At 37.3% G+C, this 18,416-nt stretch overlaps 1 protein-coding gene across 3 annotated transcripts in view; it reads right to left on the reverse strand.

Moving 5' to 3' along the window:
* The window catches only part of SREK1 (splicing regulatory glutamic acid and lysine rich protein 1), a 36,211-nt gene extending 18,400 nt beyond the window's left edge, over window positions 1-17,811 (reverse strand). Inside the window, exons 1-6 of one of the 3 annotated variants that reach the window (XM_005530084.3) lie at window positions 17,415-17,811; window positions 12,114-12,247; window positions 4,577-4,692; window positions 3,130-3,294; window positions 1,976-2,154; window positions 1,241-1,371 (exon numbers count right to left, since the gene is read on the reverse strand). In XM_005530084.3, the coding sequence (XP_005530141.1) occupies window positions 1,241-1,371; window positions 1,976-2,154; window positions 3,130-3,294; window positions 4,577-4,692; window positions 12,114-12,247; window positions 17,415-17,575 (886 nt within the window). In that variant the 5' untranslated portion in view covers window positions 17,576-17,811. Of the gene's footprint in view, window positions 1-1,240; window positions 1,372-1,975; window positions 2,155-3,129; window positions 3,295-4,576; window positions 4,693-4,979; window positions 9,376-12,113; window positions 12,248-17,414 lie in introns of those variants that run through there. The other 2 variants (XM_088053974.1, XM_088053975.1) reach the window with 2 other exon arrangements.
* Between the last annotated feature and the right edge of the window lie 605 nt (window positions 17,812-18,416).

An 18,416-nucleotide genomic window follows, 5' to 3' on the forward strand; every position in this document is an offset into this window, starting at 1 on the left:
CATAAACCAGATAATTATAAACAGCTAGCTCTAATATGAATGGGATTTATGTTGCTGCCACAATGCACAAGATCATAACACGTCCTTTTTTTGGTCTATTATTTAATATAATAACCTTGTGGTTGGTTTTTTTTTTTTTAGTAACTTGAGAAAAAGAGAGTAAATTTAGAAGGCATAATTTTGAAAACAAGCATAAAATATAAATAAGTATTACTATCTGTATTTTTAGATAATTCAAATACTGTACAAATGCTGAAGTTTTATTCCTCACTGTTTTGTAGGAGGAAAGGATGAACAGAACAGGCTGAAAAGTCTGACGAAGGCCAAAAAGTCAGTAGAAACATTAACAGTGAGCTCATCATGGTTCAGAGTCTAATTGTTATTCTGTTGGTTAACAGTGATAAAGTGCTAGAGTTATTTTACTTCTAACCAAAAAACACAGCAGAAAATAACGTCCCCCATAAAACCCTCAAGACTCCATACTATCTAACCAACACAAGGCAATATCTGGGTTTGTTAGTAAGAAGAATGGCAAAAAGTTGCTGATGAAAAGAAGTAGGAAGTTTACTAAGTTGAGATTTTTCTTATGCCATGGTTTTGCAATCAGTTTAAGCCAGCATAAATCACCACTGGAATGCCTGTCTAATCTCTCAACACAACACCACCTTCCTCCTTGAGTTGGCATCTCAGTGTTAACAGGGAACAGGGAAACAATCTGGATGAAAACAAGTCCTTTAAAATATGTTAATAATTATCCCAGATTTATTCTCTGATCCCATTTGCTTTGAGGATGCATAGAGGCTTGAGCCACCATGAAAAAGTAACCAAATTAACCTGCTGCAGATAAAGGAGAGCATAATATTACTGCTCTCAGAACCATGCTAGCTCACTCTGATTGTGAAACTATGGCATTAATTGGTGCTAAAGGACAACAGAAATAAGAAAGCATTTTCTTTTAAACGTTTTCAAGTGCTCTTAATTTAAAGAGTGCCATCATTAAGTATTGATTTAGCATTAAATTTGCATGTTTGAAAACACTCGGTGAACATGTATCTGAAATGAAATAAAAAGCTTCATTTCACTGCTTAGATTCATGAACAGAATATTGATTATTTTGGTTTTTTTCCCCCAGCATGTACTGAATTCCTCTGGATACCTTTGTCTTGCATCTGAAAATGCTCTTAGAAATGTGTACCAAGGTAAACACGTGCCTGTTCAGTAATAAACACTATATACCTACCTGGCTCAATAGCAGCAGATATAAAAGACTGGGCTTCCCTTACTCTCTTCATCACTTCTTCTAGCTCCTTGGCAGCAGCTTGTGGTGTCATTTCAGGAGGCTTCACTATTGCATTATTGGAGTGATTTATCCTAAATTAAAGAAAAATAATAACCTTTCACCCTTAAACATTTGAACAGGGCAAATGAAAAACAAGAAAGGAAAACATCTCAACTTAGTATACAATTGAAAACTTAAAAGTTCAGCAAAACTACAGATTTGTAACACTCATCTGTTCCAAGTTTCCAAAGTATCTTTTAATACTTTGAAATCTTACCACTTTTAAAGAAAGGCAGCACAATATTCTTGTGTTAAAATATTTTTAGTAGAAGTCTAGGAAGTTACTTCTCTATTTCAGATCAAAACTCCACATTAACACCTACTAACTACATTCACATCATACTGAAAACTTAATTAGCACCATGGACTTCAAAGATTTTTTCACTAGTATAGCTTACACTACCTCAAGATTAATATGAATGTATTTTACTCAATGCTATACATATTCTATTGAGAGAAATGTACACCAAACTGTGAAATTTCAGTTAATAAAAATGTTTTGGTTTGTTAACAACAGGTCTTCATACTGAAAAAAATATTAGTCACAGCATTTTGCTACACATAACTCATAAATTCGTGTACAATGATACAAAGAAACCTCTCATTCAACAGCCATGTGGATAATTAATTTCTTACTTCAGTGGCCGGTCTCCAAACATAACTCCATTAAAGGCAAGAGCTCGAGGTACAGAATTTTGGTCTGCAAATTCCACAAAAGCAAATCGTGTTGGTTGCGTCTCATCACCTGCCATTCGCACAAACTTGACTTCTCCAACTTGCTTAAAGAATTCAAGCAGCTGATCTGCTGTTGTAGTCTAGAAAGAGTTGAAGAGCTCAGCTGAAGCAAACTGTACAATGAAAAACACTTACCTAATATATTGGGTAGTCTAAAAGCTACAGATTTTTGGAATGACATGTCATCATTATTAGAAAGGTGACATGAATTTGGGAATGTTACATTAAGTTCCATTAATCTAAAGAATATTCTACAATTTTAAATAGTGCAGCCACAAGCACTTAGTCCTTCACCTAGGTAAAAAAAATGAAAGAAATTTGCATGGGATTTTGCACTTTTCAGGCAACTAATCTGAAATAACTGAAAGAAATTTCCTTATACCTGTTTCCAAGCTACTAATTATAACTTTCTATCAACTAAAACAAAAAATCCAAACAATATTAAAGGACTTAGATTTATGTAGGTTTCTTCTAGCTTCCAGTTTGTTTCATTTTATCACAATCAATAGTACTTTCACACTCAGTAGCTGCTCCAGAAGTCAAAAACCCCAAAATGTAATACTTATATTGTTATCAGTCAAAAGCAAGTATTTTTCAATTAATCAGACCACCTCTCAAAAAACCAAGCTGCTAACTGGAAGATATTTATGCTAATTTCGCAACTTCCAGTAGGACACATTATTCCACCTTACTGTACCTAAGCAATTGCACTGTGCTGTGGACAGCTACCATGATCTCATGACTTCTGAGGATTGCTTATCTAACACAACCAAACTGTACATTTAATCAACACACACAATTAGAAGTAGGCTTCTTTAACTGACCTAGAGGGATTCTCTGGTATTCTGACAAAGCCTGATCTAATCTGACTAGCATATGAACCTCCAAAATTCAAAACATCAAGGAAAAAAAAAAAAAAATTAGGGGGTTATGTTTAAATTCATGCTGTCATTAACTAATGGAAACTCTTTAAACATGTAAGATTAGAATTCAGAGATAACATTTTCACACCTTCTGTTAGTATTTCCACAACACAGAAACAAAAAAAAAGGTACCTGGGAGTTCAAGTTTCCAACATAGACTGTTCTCCTGATTTCATCAATTTTGGATGGATCCACATTTCCCATAATTGGTGGTTGTGGTATTTCTCCCAGTGCTGTAATGTTAGGATCCAATGCTGCTGCTGGTATAGCCCCTAAAGTACCAAGTGAAACACCAAGCTGGAAAACACAAGCACAGCATTCACTTTGCAGCCAAGCACTGGTGAAAGATATTCCACTTCTTAATGCTTGTTTGCCTGGATGCATTTCTGCAAAAACAGGTCTAATGAACATAAGCAATACACTTTAAGGTCACAGCACAGCAGGTTTTTCTAAAGCAGAAAACTCTACCAAGAAGTAAGCTTCCATATTTAAGGTACTCTGTGGCTTATCAGTTAACATGAAAGAGATCTGGACAGGAATATGTATTAATCACAAAATACACAGGTTCTAATGCTTAGAGTCAATTAAATGCAGTAGGATTCTTTCAGACACTGCTAGTAGTCTTAATTTTTTGAAACAAGTATTTGGATGAGATGAAGAATGGCTGAGATCTTGCCCAGCAAGGAAAGAAGGGAAGTTCCAGCACTCAGGGTCATGAAAAGGACCAAAGTGTCTTTTGGACAAATGAATCACCCAAGACAAGATTAATTACAGTTGAAATGCAAAGAATATTCTGTCTAAGTTCTTCCACTCATACCTAGAGAAAAATACAGCTTTTCATGTTTGGAACTGGAAAACTCTCCTGTGAAATGTTATAAAAAGTCACTTAAAAATCACTATAAAACTGGTCCATTGAGTTCCTGGTTTGAATTTTCTCTACCCAAAAAGCAACTGCCTTTTGAGGAAATGAATTTTCTAAGAAGTGTGGGGAATTCTTAAAAAGCCATTGGAACCTTTTTTATGTAACAAAGGAAAAATCTACTCTATTTTAACCTTAAATTTTTCTTCAATAAACCACAGCAACCTGCTGATGCCAAGAAAGGCTTACAGAGGGGCAAAAGGAAAAACAGAACCAAGCTCCTCTACTTTTCACAGTGAAAACATTGTTAGACAGTCTAACAGTCAAAAATCTTGTCACAGAGATATCAAGTAAAAGTGTCTACTGCAGCTTTTAATATTCTGAAGAACTGCTGTTAATGTAACTTAGGCTTTAGTAATTTTTTTATTAGGGAATAACAAATCAAATTAATTGGATCAAATTAATGGTCCTACAGGGTAGGATGGCAATTAAAAAAGAACAAGAACCAAAACCAGTATTTACCCACTATTTTGGAAAATAGTAATCCAAAAGAAAAACCCTGGAAAGGTAGCAGCACATGGACATCTTGTGATCAGTCCTCAGGAGTTACTACAGCTAAACCCTCACTGCAACATCCATGGATTAGGTAGCCCTTGATCCTGTACACAAAAAACGCTACAGAGAACAGAGAAAACTACAAATGATAAACACTGAACTTACTGTAGTCAAGGGGGATGGTGTAGGTATAGGAAGCAATCCTGCACCAGGCATCAGACTTGTCATAGTAGGAGCAGGCGCCAATAGAGAGAGGGCTTTGGCTTCATCTGGGATTTTACCTGAAGAAGCAAATGAAAGCATTACACAGAGTTGGAACACTAGCCAGATGTTACTCTTTCTATGATTTTACAATTACCCTTGCATTTAAAAATGTAATAAATAACAATGAATCTATCTACCAGATCCTTACAAAGAAACAAATAACTTAAGTTTTTCCTTTTACCCTGCTCTATTAGGAAAAACAAAAGTGAGCAAAACTTCAAAGACTAGCAATCTCATTAATGGATTATTATTTTAAAAACTGAATAATGTATATAATTATTTAACACTTTGAGCTATGGGTCACCTGTACTGGAAACTTAACGTTCATGAACCAAACGATATCAAGCATGGACGCTTTCCCAGGGCGGTGTTTTCGCGGTGATCGAAAGTTGTTTTACACATGACAACCGTTCGTGTTGGCTGCATCACTAATAGCACACAGAACATCAGATACAGAAAAGAAGAACATTTTTTAAAGTTTAATCCCCAGAAATGGCAAATAACCAAATCAGTAAAAGAAAGAAAAAAAAAACAAAAGAAAAAAAAAGAGAAAAAAATAAAAAAACAAAGAAAAGAGAAAAAAAAGAAAATAAAACAAAGAAAAAAGAAAGAAAAAAACCCCAAAGTATGTGCTGATTGAAATTTGTGCTTTTCTTTATTCCTCTGAAGCTACCTAATTAGAATGTAAAAATAAATAAAACATAAAATAATAAACTACTGAACTACTGTGACTGCACAGAATACATACTACAAGTGAAGTTGAAGGTAGAGGAAGGAAGAGTAGAAAAAACTTAGATTTGTACTCTCTCACATTCTAGTTACTTCAGTTTATCTGAAACTGGTAAGTTAACTCTAAATTTACTGAGACTGAAGAAAATCATAATTGATCAGGCTAACCAACTTTGGTAGAGTCCTTTGGTATTACCCCATGGGTATTAATAATGTAAATGTTGTTATTTAAACCTTGCTTTAATAGTCAAGTAATATATAAAAAGCTGTGCCAGTGGTTTTCTGATTTGATTCAAACTGCACATTTTAACTACAAAACATCTAAATCCAAAATCTGAAGACGGATATATATTCTTATCAAAAAGGAAAATTTGAAGTAGGTTTCAAAACACCATGCAGGTTTAGCAATATGAATTCTAACTGACACCACAGAAAACATACTACTTTAAAAAATGACAAGAAACAAGTGCTGCAAACCTGCTCTACAGATCTGCAGGAAAGTCTGGGTTACAGCTGGATATGACCGAATGACAAAACAAATCTAAATGAAACTTAATTTATATGTAGCATGAATGGAACAGAAAAGATAAAGTAACAGTACCCATTTTTTTCCATGCTTCCTATTTACATTTATTTTTATTTATGATAATATTTGAGACACCTTGCTCCTTAACATGTAAGAAATCATTTGATTTTGCTATCTAAGGGAGAAAAATTGGAAAATTATTAGCACTTAGTAGTAAAATGTGCAAGAATGACTTCCAGGGCTTTTTTAAAAAACATGCAGGAATTTAAGCCACCATCACAATGTTCAGCACTCTTAACGGATCTTGTCTTGAAGTCCGGCATGCAATGAGAGGTGTACCTAATTTGCTTGACTGCTCAAAAGTATCAGGCACTTTGTGCACCCTGCCTAATATTTAGGCCTACTAACAGGCTTTTGAATATACAGCTCCAGCAGATGTGCATGCGAATTAGGCATAGAATTATGTATCAGTTCTTCTATATATCAAAGTATTAAAGTTTTTACAAACTACTAATGAACCAGAACTTATCCTGAACAGTGAGCATCTTGCAATTAAACAGCTACTCATGCAGGTTTGTATGGATCAAGAGACATGGCACAATTAAATCCAATGGCAGAAATGGCTCTTGGAGTGGTGTGCCTGCATGCTAACTGAGATCCTTGGTCACTACTGCACATAAGTATATGCCTAATTTAAGTATGCACTTACAGCCAATTCAATACACACTTAACCAGGTAAACTTACATAATGCTTAGGCATTTAGCCCTTTTAAACAGGAGCTCAGTTAGGCACATGTAACTAAGACAATGACTCAAGTTCATAAAGTGACTTCAGTAGAAGCCTAAACTTTTAGTATATGGATCATAGCACTGAAAAAACTGTAATCATTAACTTGCTGAAACATTGTCTAATAAATCCACTGAACATTTCAGGTAAGTTCACCACTATAGCAGCTCACAGAATGAACAGCATGCATATGTAAATTATAAAGTTTGCAGCATTATTTCCAGAATATTTTGGTCTTTCAACAATGTTAAGTTCTATTTTAAATACAAAATCAAGCTGGTCAGTTCCATACCACAAAGAAAGATTCATTTATTTTGTTTTCAAGAATGAGAAAGGGTCTATTTCTACAGACAGAACCCTGAAAATTTGCCTGTATATTCTAAGACACTGTCTCTTCCGAGTAACTTTTCCAGTTTTTATGACCAGGTCAAATTTTAATAAATTCTACAAAACACTTTGTGAAGAAGAAGGAAAAAAAAATCATTATTTAGAATATCTACATTCATATTCTTTAAATAGCTTTGAAAAACAAATTAACATGTAAATCCAAATAACCACAGGAGTTAAAAGCTTTAAATTTTGCAGTTTTACCTCTGCGATTGTATTTGTAAAGGAAATACAAGCCCACTAAATACACTTAAAATGTTGCACATTATAATGCAACCGTTTACGACAATTTAGTTTAAGAATAATACTTTCATTTTTAGAACACGGTATTTAAAATCTGAATAAGAATGAGGTGAAGATATTTATTTTCTAATGAGGGAAGCAGTCAAAATAAATATGCTGTATCTACACCACATCCTTACACAGATTTCTTATAAGCTCTTCTGATTAGTAAGCTACAGGTTCTATGATCATTTATTTATTGATTCTTCGCCTTGCAAAAGAATCTGGGAGGAAATGTACATAGCCCCAGTGTTGCCTAAAGACATAGTTGTGATTGCTACTCTTCTGTACCATTAGTCTAAAGAGCCCTAGACAACCAAGTCCATACTAGTACCCATTATGCTGAACACTAAACATAATCATCTGCATCAAACAAGTACTAATCACAGTATTTTTAGTCCTCAAGTGCTCAAGAGAAATTAATTTCCAGCTCTTTGTGGTGAACCTGTAGAGTTAACCCTCACATTCAAAATTGCTTCTGCAATGAGCTTGCTTATTTTAAAAATGCTGAAGAGATGACAATCTACTTTAAACTTTAAAAAAATTATTTTCCTGCTACTTTACACCAATGGAACATGTACACTTAGAAATAAAATAATTTCTATGAGATCCAACTCATGAATCTTAGTTTGGATTCTGGATCTAGCAGAAGGGAATAAAGAGATTACAGCTACTGGCAATTACAACTGTCACAGCCAAATCCAACAAACATCACAAATCAAAGCTCTTCCCAGCTGCAGTGCAGAGTGTGGTGAAAGGAGTGAAACCAAGAGATCCCAGTGCAGTTGGCTGGGAAAAGCAATGCCTGAGGACTAGACACACCACTTTGTCCACCACCACTTCTGTTTCAGGGCTTCTGTTTCACGAGAAGTAAAAACATCCTTTAGGGATGAGAACCATCTCAATCACTCCAGCATGAACTGCCAGGGCTTCTGAGACTCTGAGATGACTGGAAAAACACTTTTTTTTTTCTGACTTCAGTGTTTTTTTAAACCTCTTCCTGAAATAATCACCACTAGAGCATGTCAAAGTGCAACACACACACACACACACAAAGAGAATTGATTCAATCTTCCACAAGTAACAGTGTTAAAAGACAGTATGTCTCACATAACACACTCCAACCAAAACTTCAGGCTGCAATTGTACTTATGAGTGGTAAATAGTTTTTTCTGAAGGTTACAGGGAAAAAGAAGGATGAAATCTTACTACCACTGACCTCATTGGAGCAAGGTTTCATCAGAAGCAAACAAATATTTCATGACATTCAATATTCATCAAAGTGCAATTTCAGAAATAATTATTTTATATCATCATGTTGGACATAAATAGTAAGCTTTCTTTTAAATAGCTAGTGAAACATAAAATAAAACACTCTGCTGAGGAAAAATAGCAGAGAAATATTATGGCTTTACTTTCTAAAGTTGCTTTCTCCAGAAGTAATAGTTTCAACTGTCCTTTTCCAATACAAACTTAAAAAGTGCAACATCTGGAAGAATATATCTTGGAACTGATAAATTTTTCACTTCTCCTGTCTTTTGACACAATGTACTCATCTGTTGAATTTAGATACTTAAAAGAATTCCAAATCAAATTTATCCTTAATTCAGAGCATTAAAAACTAATCATATTCTAAATTCTCTGTATACCATCCACCATTCATAAGCAGCTCCAGGTCAACTTCAAAATCAAACACTGTGAACCCTTTACAGACATCATTTTACAGAACTGAAGTACCAGTTCACAAGTACAAGGGAAAGAGATTTAACAGAACAAAACAAAAAAGGGACAAAATAAAATAAAAATAAAAGAAACAAAGGAAAGAAAGCAAAATAAAATAAAAACAGAGACAGGGCGTCCATCTTCAGCAGGTCAGACTTCGATCTCATTTCCCCCATGAAGGTTTCACTTGGCGGCAGGTTTAGTGGCATGGCAAACAATGCCTAACTCAGGCAAGTGTAACAGGTCTGCCTTGGCCAGTCTAGTCATCTAATAATGCACAAATATCACACAGAGAAAACATACAAAACCAAATTAATAGTCAAAATCCATCTACCAGATAATGTGGACATAAAATTTAGAAAGATTAGGGTGGCATCTTTGTTTAGCTTTCAACCTTTGCATTTTCAAAGTATATTTAAAGAAAAACCTACCAATACACACATACAAAAAGTCATATTTTCACAGCTTAATACTCTTACTTCATTTACAATAACACTTTTGTTCAATTGTTCATCAAATGTTACATACTTTTCATTGATACCATTCTGTAGTGACTTCCTCCTTGATTTACCACTGTTAAATACACTCCAAATTTCAGATTTTATTCTTTTTTTTTTGAACCAGGCTTTCAGATTTCCATTTTACCTCTCCTCTATGTTTAACTTCACACATTAAATGCTTTATTACTGGCAATGTTGGCCAGTGGTATAATTTTACCTCCTGGTAGGATAAAAAGCCATCACTACTTTTAAAACCCATGGTCCACTCCACTGACTCCATTAACAATGCATCATATGATACACAGTAAAAAACCCTTGTGGCATGGTCTCCAAAGCCATACTTACTCCACATACTAAGTTCATCAGAAAGTTAAATTTGTTTAAATTCACATCTTTTTATAAATAACTGATTCTAATATAAACAGCATTTTGACATTAAAAAAAAGGGACCTCAAAACTCAATCACTTGTTCACCTAACTATGCATACATTTTTGTGGAGCCCAGAATGACTCTGAACAGTGACAATGTTTTCTCAGTAATGCCTGATCAGCCAGTTATGAGTAGATTTTTAAAAAGATTTTTTTAGAATTTTGGTTTATTCTCCTTTCATTCACTGTCTACCACAAAAGACACAGGAAAATATAGCTTTACCTGCCTGTTGCCATATCATGTCAGGCAGTGATCTCATCACAAGAAAAACACCAGGAAGTGTTGTTCACTCATTAGGCAGCCATCTTCCCTCTCTGGCAGTACTGAACCACTGTTAAGATCTTATTGATGAAATATAAAACTAAGATTCTGAATAATATTTAGACTGTTTATTTAGGGGCAATTGGAGACTCTGGTCCCCTAAGCCTCTACAGAGCTTCCAGTGCATACAGCAGTATTCTTTTTGTATACAGGAATATTCTATTTGTAATTTAAGAACAAGTTAAAAATATGAAAACAAAGAGCCCCCAAAACAAGACACAAAAGGAACTAAAAACCTAGGCTTTACAAAGACAAATATATGTGCTGTATGACCTGCCTAAGAAAGCTACAAGAATAAGCAGTACACTGCAGGTCAATATGGCCTTTAGTGAAACTACTTTTATAGTTTGTGAAATTTTGGAGACTTGTCAGTTTGTTAATAACGTCCCAGATGAATATTACAGCAGCACTCTACTGTATCTATAGATACATATCTATATCTAGACACTAGATAGAAGAACACTATCTAGATCATGATGCAGGAAACATGCCGAAAAATGGTACTCTGGAACCATTGTTAACAAACTGCAAGAAGTCAACAGTAATTTTTTTGAACCAAAACCTGACTCTTGCAGTTAGAAACGTTAATAAGAGGTACTTCTTGATCTGTTGCAGTTTACAGTTCAACTACTCTACATGTTGCTGTTCATGGCAAAACAGCAACCAAATTAAAAGTCAGGTTCACTCCATCAGCTAGAATGATTCCATTTTAAAGAGGTAAAAGGTGCAGCACCAGTCTGAGGCTAAATTCCACAGTGATCCAAATGAAGTCAATGAGGTTCTCCCTAACTCCATTGATATGCCTGCCATAGAACGCTGCTGCATGTAAGTAAAAAGTAACTGTATTCAAATCTAGGATGCTTGTACTAACCACACAAACTGTACCAGTACTGTCTGGTACTCAACACATCTGTAAAAGCACGGCTTCAGAGCCAGTTAAAGGACCATCTGTCAATTTAGCATCCATCAAGTATTTTATCTCATTAAGAGTTTTAAGAACATTTTGTAATGGGAGCTTTCTGGACAGATCACTGCATATTTAAACAGACATCCAAAGCAAAGAAGGAGTACCAGTATACGTAAGAAAAGTTTTTTATCCCACTTGAAGAAACATTTTCAACAGTAACAATAAGAAAAATTGCTTTTTAAAAATTAAACTAGCAGTTTATTTTATTTAGTTTATTATAGTGTTATATTCAAACAGTATTTTGACTGATAAGTATCTTAGATTAGATGACTTTAAAACGGCCAAATGAATATATCATGTCTATAAGAAAAAACTGGGATTCACTCTAAGAAATGCAGAAATAATCAGTATCTTTAAAAAAGCACAAATCACCAAAAAACTCTCTACAGCAAAGGTGACACATTACGACTCAAACTGCAATGTTATGTGTCAGGAAATTACTTAATCTTTTCAGGGCTCCATTGACTTCAGTGAGAACTCTGTGTGCGAATATACTTGCCAACACAAAATATAATGAATTATATTCCTTTCTTTTCCTTAAAAATATGCAATAACAATGGAAACATGAGTTATCATAACTTAAACCAACTATCTTTTTGCTATTGCTGAATTTCAATTAAACATGTATAACTGTGTTTTTCTTCATTCAATTTTCAATTTTGTTTCAAGGCCTTTTTTTCAAAACACAATAAAATAAAATAACAACAGAGCATCACCTTACATGGAAAGCTTAAAACAACAGACACAACAAAGACCAACATTGGGAAAGAATGTCTAAAATACCAACCTTCTGCACAGGGTACAACTATCAAAGCTCTGTCAATAAAAACCGTGTTAGTTAGATGCTGGGCCACACCAACACTCGATGCTTCACGAAACTTAATATAACATACTTTGGAGGAAAAAGCAAGAGGTGCGTTGCTGCAAGATAAAAGGAAAAAATAACAATTAATCATAAGTGCATGCATGTATTTTTAACTATTACTCCTTAAGGAAAAAAAAAAAAGTTTTTTTCCTAGAAAAGGAAGCTTGAAGTACAGAAATCTACTAACAAGCCAATTTGTTGTATAAGTGAAAAAAGCATTGAGCAGCTTTCTAATGAAAATTTACATAAGCCAAAATCACTAACAAGACTAGTTTTCTTCTATTATCTGGCTACTCAACACTGAATAGTACATTTCAAATTACTATTTTAAGTAGCATATTTACTTGACAATTACAATTGCCATGTAATTATTTTATAGTTTATCTTTTTTTCTGAAAATAATCTTAGTTTAGGTAAGTCAAACAACAAACCCTGCCATTCTTTGGTGGGTCCTTCAGATATTAGCCTGTAATAATCAATATTCTTTCTCCATCTTTCATAAAAGTAGTTTTATTAAGTCTTACAAAGATAAAAGCAGTTCTAGAGAGGGCTTGCAAATACTGGGTCTTAGCTGACCAATGTAACAAAATCAATTCTCATCATTTGCCTAAGTTGGGCACAATGTAGCATGGAGTAAGTTACACTGGAGGAAGTAGGAACAACTCACCATTTGGCTACAAAAGGGAAGAAAATTTGTAATTCACTTTTCTGTTACACAGCATGCCAACTGAGAATATGTAAACACTGCAATCTTGATCAAAATTACTAAAGTTTGCATTAAAAATGGATTCCATTGTCAAGGTTCAAATTAGCAGCTTATTTCTTCACACAAAGGAAATACAGATAAAATATTCAAAGAGAGAATACAATATGATATTGTTGAAATATCTGCAATTTTCATTTGAAATCATCGAAAAGATGTTGCATAGACTGTTTCACCTGGTCCTGTCTCAACCAAAATGGAAACACTTATCATATTTCTGGAAGTACCAGCAGCAGATCAAGTTTAACCCATCTTGGAGTCCCCTTGAATTTCAAGCACATGCTTCCCCAGTTGTTCTATGAAATTCTATTAGATTTCAGGATTTAAATACAAATCAGAAGTTTTAGACACATCATCTCATCATACTAATTACAAAAATAAACCAAGAATGTATGCATGAAGCAGGCAGACTAGTATGATTCTGGCTACCAGGACAGGAGCACCAAAGTATAATATCAAGAGTAGGCCAAATTCAGAATGGCATTCACAAACATCTGTGATGGAAAATTCTGTAAGAACAGACAGCACTGTGAAGGAAAAACTAAACAGGGAGTGGGACACACAAACATGAAAGTCAACCTCATACAATTTAGAAAAACATTACAAGATGACTACATTTCTTCTGCCCACTTTATTTATTTGTAGTGGCTAATGTTTTCACCGTTTCAAATTTCCACACCCAGGAAGGAAATAACTGCATAGAATAGCTCCTGAGCCAGCTGTAAGTGGTGACAGCCAGCTGTGACTTTTTCAGTACTCTAGAGAAACTTTGCTTACCACAAAGACTTCTATGGCCACAAGTAGCTTTTTATTTGGTTTGGTTTGGTTTGGTTGGGGAGAAGACTCTAAGGGGAGGGAGAAGATGGTGTCTTGGGGTTTTCTGTTATTGTGTTTGCTTGTCTCTTTTTAAATATACCCCTCAGTGTTATAAGCCAAATGGCTGAAGCCACCACTGAAGGTTAAATGGTCCACACTGCTGAAGACTTCTAATATTTCCTGAGTTTTTTTTCTTCATTGCCAACTCAAAAATCTAATTCTGCTCTAGGAAGTTTCAGGACCGCCCCCCCCCTCCCCCCCCAAATAATCCTTATAAATTTTAAAATCTATGAAGCCTGCAATGACAAGCGTGTTTTTGTAAGATTTACTCTCCTGTATTCCCTGATTTAGAACATAAAAGCTATGTGGCAAAGCCACATATGTGGCCAGTATGTTAAAGAATATTAGATGTCTGAACACTGGTGCAAATGAGCACCTACAAAGACATCTTGATACCAAGTATTTTCCAAAGGTTAGGAAAGAGAAATTCTCTATAAGGCAACCATCTCTACTAAAAACACACCAAAGTTGCATCAAGGGAAATTACTAAGATCTAAGAGATCTGTAATTCTAGAAGGCTTTAGCAGTGATCAAGTCCTCTCCTTTTATGAAGGGGTCCTCCAAAATCCTCCCATCAGCCTTTTTAAGAAGGCTTTCCTAAAACAGTAAAGTCCTATTCTAATTCTCTTTTTCGCTAGCCTTTACTGAGGCTGAATTGAGGGAAACTCGTGATCTTTTTCCTAGGTTACACAGCCTTGATGCCAAAAAGCAACTCATATATCTCTGATTCAAAGTTACTAAAATTAAATTAGTCACTTCAGAAAAAGAAAATTAAGAGGAAATAAATATCTAAATAGTATTTGGACATTTCTAACATTTTTGTTTCCCTTTGTAGAAAGACAGCACATTCATCTCCTAACAGAATAAAAACTAACCAAAGTATTTCTTAAGAAAGATCTATTCAGAAATCTATGGTATTTAAAAAAAGAAAAACAAAGAAAAGGCTGCATTTCTCTAACTGTCCAAATTTTCTCAGGTGGGGCAGGGAGGTGGGGTTTGAGAGATGTGGAGGAAATGACAGAAATTAGTAACTCATTAAGAGAATATTATGGAATAACCGTGCAGATCAGTTTAAAAATGGCCGTGTGTGTTTTGCCTCAGAAGCCTCCCCTATATTGCTGTCACTGCAGGCTATAACAATGTTATTGGACCATACACATGACGAGCCCTTTTCTCAGATGACATGCTCCTTTTCTTGGTTAAGTGAAGGTAGCCCATCCACCTGCGTCAGAACAGGTAAGCTATACAAGTGAGAGTGATGTGGGTGGCACCTCTCAGTGCTAAGCTAGGCTTTGTCCAAACACTCTGGCTCATGAACAGAACACTTTTATGCTCCAAACCAGAGGAGGCCCCAAACCCCATTGCCAAGGTCTGGTATGGCATGTGTCTCCACCTCTCAATGCCTACTGGGTTGCAACCAGAGCGGAGCTTCCTGGTGGCAGAACACAGAGGCCAATCCAGTCTTGCCCTTGACTAGGGAAGGGTTATGACAAACCAGCCCATCATCCAACTTTTGGTTAAACCAAAAATTTATTCTCAAACAGAGAATAATAGTCTAGCTTCCAAGACCACTCAAGACTATTCAGAAGTAAGCAGTATCACACAGCAGGTCTTTCCACACCTAGTAGAGACGGTTTGCGACTCCCTGCTTTCAAACAACTCATTCTGCAAAAACTCAGTTGTTGCTCAGTAAGTTTTTCAACACTCTGTTCAACTGTTCAAAAATCCTCTAAAAGCAACATCCGAAGGCTCATTGCTACATGTACATGTAGTTTTGAAGGCTATTCTGAAAGGCAAACTTCAGCTGGGTGACAAGTGTATGGGACTGTGTGCATGTCTGGGACTAAGAATCCAATTACAGGTCTCCTGCCAAATTGGAAAACACCACTAGGCTGTGTCAGTGGCTAGCATACTGGAGTACACACCCAAGGCAAAAGACCTGTCACATCCTGCAAACCAGATTCCATTTTTAACTGTACTGCAAACTGATAGTGATCTACATTTTGTCTGGGACACCTTTGCCTCCCACAGACTTACCAATGAAATACTATTTTATGAATTTATCACAATGTTATTTAAATACGTTTTGAGAAAGACAACAGGAGGCACTTCTTTTTTTGTTTCTAAGGAAGGGCACTGAATACTTCATTTTCTTCCAAGGTAGCAATCTGGAAGTCAACTCAAATGTCCTTAAGTATGAGGCAAGGAAAACTATACTTCTAACATTTATGCATAAATAACAGTAAATAAAACCATTAGTAAAACAGGTAATCACAATCCTGCATCCTGTCTCTGAAAACTGAATTCATCAGCATTATAACCTTGACATTTCCAAGTTATTCCCTATTATGGTACTGGATTTTAGTGTTTAATGTGTATATACACCCTGGCAAAATTGGACATGTTAGCATAAACATTATTTGTGTATGAATGTCAAGAAAGTCCCCATTTCCCTTAAAACCTGTTATATAACCTAATGAAAGACAAGAGCAACGGCCGTAACAAAAAAAACTATATATTCAGCCAAGAGAAAACCCAAAATATAAAGAATCAACTATGGAACAAGTCCAGGACAAAGCCCTAGAAAACTGTATAAAAACCCATCATATAGCTATCAGTAAGGTGTTATCTTACTTTAAGCATATCTTTACATATAAAATATATTTTTTTTCCTGAATGATTGGTATTCGAACATAGTCAGATGTTTGCTACATAAAAACAGATGAACAGCAACTTTTTGGCTATTCTTTTTTGGAAATCCAGGTTTTGTTAGCCTGAGCATTTTTGTATCAAAGTTCACGTATTGGGATGCTAACAACACCCTCTCCTTCCCACTATTCCGATTTTATTTTTCTAAGAAATTACAAGGTTTGACAAGGCACATTTGTTATTCGCTTCCCAGTACAACTGCTGCCTCGAAAGAAAAAAAATGTTCATTTCTTCCCCTTTTTTGCTGATCATCGCCTTCTCAGGAGAGGCAGCACTGTTATTCTGCAAACCCCTGCATCTCCCACCTGAGCGCACCCCTCGCACGCTGCTGACACCACGCGAACCTCTATAATTTAGGAAGAGATGCGATGTCCATGATTAATTTACTGCGTAAGTCTTACTGGGGGCGACTCCGAACACAAGGCAGGGCAGGTACCTTCCTTTGCCCTCTGCAAAACCTCAGTTACTCTGGCTTCTGCTCGAACGGCCCCCTTCTCGGAGCACAGCGCCCTTCCCTTTCCCAGAAGGGAAAAAAAGAAAAAAATAAAGGCAGTCGGGCGAGGACAGGCCTGGAACTCCCTGGTCTAGCTCGCCTGCACCCAGCGTGGGCGAGGAAACAGATAGGCCGCAGAAAGGGGGTTTTTAGGAAAGGGGGAAAACGGCTGGCGCCGCCATCTTAAGTGCGGGCGCCGCTCTTTCCCCGCCGCTCCGGCCATACAAAGCGGAGGGACCACGTGACGCCTCCCTGGTGCCCGCACTCAAAATGGCGCGTCTGGCCTCCTACCTCTGCCCTTCTCGCCACCCCCCGGCCCCTCCGCGCCTCTCCCTCATTCCTAGTCTCCGTCGCTGCGGAGGGTTGCACGGGCTCCACTTACTCCGGGGGATAGAGACGCAGCTCCTCGATATCTCCCAGGAAGCCGAAGAGCGTCCGCATCTGCTCGCTGGTCACGGCCGAGGAGAGGTTGGTGACCTGGATGACAGACGTGGGGCCCAGGGGGAAGCCCAACGGGACCCCGATCCCGCCGCTGTTCATCATGGCGACGCCTGCCCAGCCTTACCGCGCGCACCCGGGGGCGCGGGCCCGCCCACCGAGAGGGGCGCGCGCCACCGGCCGGAGCGGCCTCGCGAGCGGGCGCTCTAGCGGTGCACTCGACTACTCCCAGAAGAGTTCTCGGACGGACGGGCGGCCCCTGCCGGTAGGGCCTCCGGCCCACCCGCGACGTGAAGATGGCTCGCTTCCTCAGGAGCCAACTCACATGGAGCCGGCTGGGCCGCCGTGTGTAGGGCGGGACCGGCGCGGGGCCCGTGCCCCGCCCAGGAAGAGGAGCGGGCCGTGAGGGCCCGCCCCTGCCGCTCGCCTTTGCGCGCGCACGGCGACCGCTGCTGACGCGCGCCCGGCCAGGGGCTTCCCTGGCGGCCCCGTCGGCGGCTCGGGCCCGTCAGGGGAGAGTCCCCAGAGAAAAATGAGGTTTTCCGTTTAATTGCGCGTTTGGTGGCCGCGTTTAGGAAGAGACAGTTTAATCAGCCTAGGGAAAAAAGAAAAAAAAAAACTCTGAACGCACCCTCTGTCTAAACAGGAAAGGCTTGTAATAGAACGGGTTGTAAATGGTTCTGTTAGAAATTGACTGTGACTCTGTCCCAATTAAATTAATCTTGCCTGCAGTTGTAGTTCAGGTTCTCCTTAAAAGCTACACTGGCTGGAGAAAATGAGGCTGAACACTTCATGTGTGGGGTATCACTATTAAGGATCAAACTGCAGTCTTTCCTAGTGGTATGGACCTGTGCATCTTGGCATTGAAAGGCTTAAGGTTTCAGACAGTTTGTAAGACTTTCCATGCCGCAGGTATGAACTGGGAAGAGACTGAAGTATTTTTGAA

Source organism: Pseudopodoces humilis, chromosome 4 (assembly GCF_049639895.1).
Source record: "Pseudopodoces humilis isolate 2021_Gansu_Grassland_sample_001 chromosome 4, ASM4963989v1, whole genome shotgun sequence".
In the NCBI taxonomy this organism is placed as follows: domain Eukaryota; kingdom Metazoa; phylum Chordata; class Aves; order Passeriformes; family Paridae; genus Pseudopodoces; species Pseudopodoces humilis.